General features: G+C 31.7%; 1 protein-coding gene and 1 long non-coding RNA gene across 2 annotated transcripts; both read right to left on the bottom strand.

Moving 5' to 3' along the window:
* Window positions 1-2211: 2211 nt before the first annotated feature.
* LOC150033635 (uncharacterized) lies at window positions 2212-3217 on the bottom strand. The gene is made up of 3 exons (XR_016531965.1): window positions 3150-3217; window positions 2481-2511; window positions 2212-2312 (listed from the first exon to the last, which is right to left on the bottom strand). It is a non-coding gene; the product is annotated as an uncharacterized LOC150033635 (long non-coding RNA).
* Window positions 3218-3504: 287 nt separating this feature from the next.
* On the bottom strand, window positions 3505-6185 carry LOC120084544 (peroxidase 11-like). Its single transcript, XM_090316997.1, has 5 exons — window positions 5991-6185; window positions 4983-5174; window positions 4156-4264; window positions 3829-3943; window positions 3505-3742 (listed from the first exon to the last, which is right to left on the bottom strand). Exons 1-5 carry the CDS (start codon window positions 6183-6185, stop codon window positions 3505-3507), a joined length of 849 nt encoding a protein of 282 aa, XP_090173123.1.
* Window positions 6186-6931: the final 746 nt, after the last annotated feature.

Raw genomic sequence — 6931 nt, 5'->3', positions numbered from 1 at the left:
TTACTATATACTTTATTCTTAGCTTTAAAGGTTAAAAGTACTATGCATTGCAACTATCTGATTATATATATGTGTGTGACTTTAAACTAACTATTTCCCACTAATTTTCAAAACAATTCAAAAGTGTCGTTAGAAAAACTATCCCAACTTGAAAGATTATCCCAACTGTAAAATATATAACTATAAATATGAAAGGGTAAGATAAGTCTTAGTTTTTTTATAATCAAATGAGAAGTCCTCAACTTTTAGTAAATGGTAATTGATTTAACGAAATCTGTTATTGGAACAGAAAATGTTCCCTATATCTCCTTCTCCTATCTTCTTTTACAAACTCATCCTTCCTCTACAACAAATTCAACATAGATTCTCTATTACCAAAAAAAAAAAAAAAAAAAAAGAAAAAAAAAAGAAAAAGAAAAGAAAAAGAAAAAGAAAAAAAAGAAAATATTTCAATACGATAAGTTAGAAATTAATTCATCAAATATATATATATATATATATCACATTCGGGATGTAAATACCATGAAATCAACCATTAGACAGGAAGCTAATGGTGAGAATAGGTTTTAAATAAATTTTTATAAGCTAATGTGTTAGATAAAGATTTGGTCTTGGGGGACAACTAGAACTTACAGATCCAGGAAATTTTATGTGGTTACATTTTTAATATTTGTTTAAATGGGTTTTAAGTTATGTATAAGAAAGTTAAAAGTTAAAAAGAAATAATAAATTAGAGAAAAAACGTTCTTTTTGTGTTTATTTGAGAAATGTTAAATAAAAATCATTAATTATATATTAATTATCTAGATCTAAAATTTAGTATAATACCTAGTGTTGCTTTTTCTCAAATCACGACAAAACACACCAACCAATACTGAATATATCTTTCTCTCATTGGCTCTTTTAAGAACAATTGGCCAAAAAGAATGATAAAAGTTGTGGAGCTTTGAGCTAAACCTTTATGTAACACCTCGACTTTCTAGGACTTATACTAGGTCGTTATTTCATACACGCATAAATCTCAAAGCGACTCTCTCATAAACTTTTAACTAAATCATCGTATTTATTTACTTAAATACTTTTGTAACATCTAAATAACTGAAAATATTTCAAAATAAATTTCATAAAGTTTAATAAATAAAAAAAAGCAACCATGAAACCCTAAATTCTCACATCAAGACTCGAATTTAAAACACTAAAACATAAAAATATGAGCGAAAGCATTTCTTTGGTCCCAATGGCACGGTCACAAATTCCTTCTGTCACTCGTCGGTGCGTCCTTGCTCTTACTTGAGAAACATAACATAAGAAATGATGAGTATAAAATACTCAGTTACTAACTTCACTACTAGGGTCAGGCTAGACATCTATGTCCTCTAGATGATGACTTCTAGTGGACGTACATAAATCTCTAGTTTTCATGGAGCATAAATAAATATTTGAACTCATCCTACCATAGTTAAGAGTACTCACAACCTCTAGTGAATCCTGAAGGAGATACGACCCATTAGAAGAAATTCGGGCTTTAATGTCGGTTGGCAACCGACATTAAAGATAGTGTTATTAAAGCCCTTTAATGTCGGTTGTCTTTAATAAGGGCTTCAATAACACTAATAACACAGCCTTCAATGTCGGTTGCAACCGACATTGAAGGTGTTTAATATCGGTTGCAACCGACATTAAAGGTCTTTAGTGATTAAAGCCTGTGGGTTGCAACCGACATTAAAAGTCTTTAATGTCGGTTACAACAGACATTAAAGCCTTTTTTTTTTTTTTTAATTCTTAATCGACATTGAAGCTCGAATCTGTCCGTTTTACCAATTATTGTCCGTTTTTTAAAGTTCCCTTACCAAATCCATTTTTTTGGTAAAAAAGTATAACATGACACATCATCATCGAATGCTATGACTATGACATATTATTCATGTATGGATTGTAAATCTATTACATTTAATCCGCAAATCTACTATAGAATTATAATTTAAAAGGCGTATAATAATTCAGGCCTTGAAAACACAAATTACAAGTAATACAAAGATTATGATTTTACAAACATTATGAGTTTACTGTGTACCACCAGCTACTTCTTCATCTGGTTTCTCAACATTTTGAGCTTCCTTGCCTCTTTCTTCTGCATCCTTGCTTTCAAGTTTTGTACTACTTGTATTACCCCTTCCCTCGGATGTATTCCCTTTGTCCCCTTTGTCATCTTTTCCTTTTTATCTATGTCGGTCTGCCTGGTTGACATCGTGTTGCTCTTTTTTCAAGCTTATCAATGCTTTTAGTATCTTTTGTTGATTCCATTTCTTTGACTACGAAAATAAATAGCAAGGGGATGTTAACATTTTAGTAGTAAATATAATAAAGTCAATAGTGTCTTTTAAGTAGATAAGCAACAGAAAATTAGGGGATGTTAACATTTTAGTAGTAAATAATAAAGTCAATAGTGTCTTTTAAGTAGATAAGCAAAAGAAAAGTACCTTCCTTCCCTTCCTTTGCTTCCTTGGATATCTGAGATTTCAACTTTTTATATCAGTGCATAAATATAAAAGAGAAATCTTGGGTCTAAGAACTTAACATAAGTCCAAGGCAACCATATTAACTAAGGATTAGAAGGACAAGGAAATGAATCTGTAAATGACTAAACAAAACTGTGGTCCCACAAGAAACTTTAATTTAAAGTATAGCAAGCCATCCCCATGACCAATCTTTTCTTAAAAGCAATGCAGCAAGAACTTATGCACATAATGCAAATAAATAACTTATATTTGAAAAGGCACACAATACCAAATCTTTGAACAACAGGACTTAAAAGGAATTAATGAATGTTCAATGACAGAGAAGATAAGTTGTATATACAGATTCCAGTCGTTCATATATAAGAAATTCATAATATTAGTTCATGCTTGGCAATCTCTTCGTCCTATCAAAAGTTCGTCTCAATAATGATACAACAGTTGGAATATCATCCTCATCTTTTAGAAAGTTCCGGTCCAAGTTGTATTACACATGGCACATTTAAAAACTTATTTTTCATTAATAGGTAACAACTACAGCCATAAGCTATTCAAATAAAAAGCATAAGAATAATAATATGCCTCAATGTTCATGAAAGCTTCTACTTAGAACAAAACAATAGAAACACAAACCTCCTTTTTTGGTGCAACATGGCGCTCTCGATCAACAATAGCCCTTTTGTGTGCAAGCCATTATTCCTTCCACACATTTAGTGAAGGGAGACAATTAGACAATAAGATGGAACCAAGTTTCACAATCACAACAACTATCGAATCATACGTTTCTGAAAAGATATATGGCAAATAAACCCAATACATCTAGAAGCTATGACAGATTAACTATTTATCCAGTTTTAATGAAGGCTATATTTAGACCCATTCAATCTTGTGTAGCACATTAAACTATTTAAGGTTCAAGGTCAACCTGAATGTAATGGACATACTGTAACCATATACCTTTCATGCTTTGTTTGTAACAGAAAAGTAATTATATTATCAGCAATTCTGAAATAGGTGCATAAGGGTAGAATCTGATAGCAATCTCTCCTTGTTCAGAAACCAGAGTTGCCAGCTGGTTGAAGATATTGCTCAATTCATGAATGGTAGATTCAACATTTTGAAGAGCTTCAGCTCTGCTCTGCATGTAAGTATCTTGTAATGGAACCATCTGTTGCTGTTGTTGTCGCTGCTGCAACAACGGTTGACCATCCCCATCCACCTGCTTCCTGTAAATTTACAAGCAACATAATTTTCATTTCACCACATGATAATAATTTAATTAACTTTGACAGGATCACAGGAAAGTAGATACCAGCATGACCAAAGAAAAGGATCAAAAGCAAAGAAGCAATATAGTACAACATAATTTTTTAAATATAGGAGCTCATGTGCACTTTCATTAAAAACAAGGTTAACAGACCCCCCAGCTTCAGCATGACCAAAGAAATTTTAATTACTTGAAATTTTGGCACAGAAGGTTACCTCAGCTACTTGAATTGTTGCTTTTCGCTCCTCTACTTGCGTCACTCTTCCAAACCAAACAAATATTTCAGCACCACAGTCTAGGAGATAACACTTATTATTTTCCAGTATGCTTAGACTAACAACTACCCACATCCAAATTGCTAGATTTCTGTGCCAATGAGAAGTCCCTCATTGGTAGAGGGAAAATTTGAGTTTGCAAGTTCATAACTTGCAGTTGTGGAATCCTTTCTTCCAAGAGGAACATCCCAGTAAGGGCCACCCACCTGCAAAGCAAACAATTCCATCATTAGCATTTTGATACTCATCAATGATTTTAGATCTAGAATATAATTTTTAAGAAGTAAGAACAATGATATGTTTCCATAATCCCCTCCTCGTTTAATAACCATTTAGGCCTTGGTTGGTAACTATTTGGTTTTTTATTTTTAATTTTTTAAAATTAAGCCTACAGACACCCATTTCACCTCTAGGTTTCTCGTTTTGTCATCTACTTTTTACCCATATTTTTAAAAATTAAGCCAAATTTTGAAAACTAAAAAAAGTAGTTTTTATAAACTTGTTTTTGTTTGTAGAATTTGGCTAAGAATTCAACTCTTGTACTGAAGAAAAATGCAAACTAGGGTAAGAAAATGAGAGAATATAAGCTTAATTTTCAAAAACCAAAATAAAAAAAACAAGATGGTTACCAAATGAGGTCTTAGTTTTTTTTTTTTTTTTTTTTTTTTTTTTTTTTTTTTTTTTTTTTTTTTTTTTTTTTTTTTTTTTTGAAGATTAAGCTTAGAAGCACTATTTTCACAAATAAGTTTCTTTGTCCTTTTATCCACTTTCTTTGTTTTTGTTCTTAGAACTTGACTAAGAATTCAAGTGTTTCTTTAAGAAATGTGAAAATCATATTAACGGATTTGGGAGAACAAACATAAAGTTCAGAAAACAAAAAACAAGAGATGAAATTGAAAGCTTAATTTTTAGGTTAATAATTACCAGAATCACTGCATCCCTGGCTACAATAGTGAGTATATCTGCACAAGAAACAATTCCAGGGCATTTTGTTTCAAGGTTGTTCTTAATCCTATCAATGATTCTAAAGCCTTTGAGGGAGTGTATGTTGATGGAAGCCTTTTTCTCTCCCTGTAATGTTATAGTGTCATCCAGAAAAACCGACCCGTCGCACCCCTAATTCAAATCCTAACAATTGTGAGTTTGGTTCACATGCATATCATGCCTATATTTTCAATTGGATAAGATAAAAACAAGATAAAAATCAACACATCCACCTATGAGCTTCTTTGTTTCATGATCCACTTTTTCACAAAATTTTTCAAAATTCAAGCCAAGTTTTGAGAGGGAAAAAGTCACAGAATTCTAGTTTCAGACTTCATTACTCCTAAGCTTGAAGATTTGTGTCTATTTGATTCCTAAACTTTCAAAATTATATATTTCATCTTGGAGCATTGGAATCTTTTAAAATCACAAATATACTAAACTCAAAATTGAAAATTCAAAGTTTCATAAGATATCATATTCAAACTTATATCTAATAGATCAATTAGTTTTTTAAAATATTTTGAATTTATCAAGGACCTATAAGACACAAAATTGAAGGATTAGGACTTGTTAAGAACAAATTAAAATTTTAGGAACTTATAATCACTTTAAGAGTTTAGCGACCAAATAGACACAAACTTCAAAATTTAGAGACTAAATTTACAAAAAGTATTATAACAAACAAACAATTACCTTACATATTTTTGTTCTCTTTTTCAAAAGAAAAAGAAAACAACAAACAAACAAGAGCTAAGACTCCGAAAATCCAAAACAAGAACGTTATCAAATAAGCCCAGCTTCACGAAAGCTAAGTTTCACTAAAAAATAAAATCAAGAGTGAGGCCACAAACTTGAAATGCAAGCTTTGATTTAAAGAAGCAAGACAATTTCAGTATAATAAAGAGAGGTACCAAAACAAAAGGTGAATTGAAGGATGAAATGAACCTGAACAAAGCAGTCATGAAAGTGCAATCGGACAACAAAAGCTGCATTGCGTGGTTCAGAAAGCATAGCACACTCCATTTCTTTCCTCACAACCTGCAACACATTGGGACAAGTTTTGGCATAATAATCCAATGTCAATTGGGGCTCCCCTGTTTCAAACAAGTTTTGGCCCACAACAAAGAAAACATAAAGCATTATGAACGAGCGATTATGAAGAGTTGAATAGCCCAAACAATTATCCACATGCTCATCATTATCAAGAATGTCAGGTGTTTAAAGAAATTGTTTTGCATTGAAGAATAAAATAAAATAAATGATATACGAAACCAAAGAAGGCATTACACTCCTACTATAGCCAAAATCCAAATATATATATTTCAAATATCATTTGGAAGGAGATATTTCCATTAAACCGTCCATTTTGAAGAGAAAAGAATTTGTATAACAGAGTACCTTTTCCCCACCATCCTCAAACCGTTTATCCTTCTGTTCATTGCTGGGTTTACTTCTTGAAGTCCAAATGGAAAAATATCCGAATAAATCAAAATAAATAAGAGAAGTGAGAACAACAGGGGAAAAATAAGACACAAACACACACACACACACACACACACACACACACACAAACATACCAAATTCAAGGGAGTTAATTCCTTCTCTAGATTGAAAATTTTTATCTTAAAAAACAATAGGTTTAGGTTCTTTCAGGCTCTCGCCCACTTCCTTCATGACAATGCCAGTAAAGATCAAATTCACTAACCATAAAGTCAAGAACATATAAAAGATACCAAGGGAGTGGATGATTTAATTGATTATAAGAGTACCTGTTCAATTGAGTTAAGTGCTTCAACATCTCTCCGCTTCTGCAAAGAACAACATTACAAGAGGGAAAACAAAAAGAACTGCCTTGAATCTTCTTAAAACATTCATATTAATCAAAC

This window comes from Benincasa hispida, chromosome 9 (assembly GCF_027475165.1).
Source record: "Benincasa hispida cultivar pf3 chromosome 9, pf3_genome.v1.1, whole genome shotgun sequence".
NCBI lineage: Eukaryota > Viridiplantae > Streptophyta > Magnoliopsida > Cucurbitales > Cucurbitaceae > Benincasa > Benincasa hispida.
The sequence above is the reverse complement of the archived record's forward strand: the minus strand, read 5'-3'. Positions and strand labels throughout refer to the sequence as shown.

Bases quoted from the DNA above. Each gene is read 5' to 3' on its own strand.
- LOC120084544 (XM_090316997.1), bottom strand. From the start codon at position 6,185: ATGCTTTATGTTTTCTTTGTTGTGGGCCAAAACTTGTTTGAAACAGGG. The intron at 5,175-5,990 runs GTTCATTTCATC...GATTTGAATTAG, and splicing joins TTCATGACTGCTTTGTTCAG to GGGTGCGACGGGTCGGTTTT. The intron at 4,265-4,982 runs GTAATTATTAAC...TTTGCTTTGCAG, and splicing joins CCAGGGATGCAGTGATTCTG to GTGGGTGGCCCTTACTGGGA.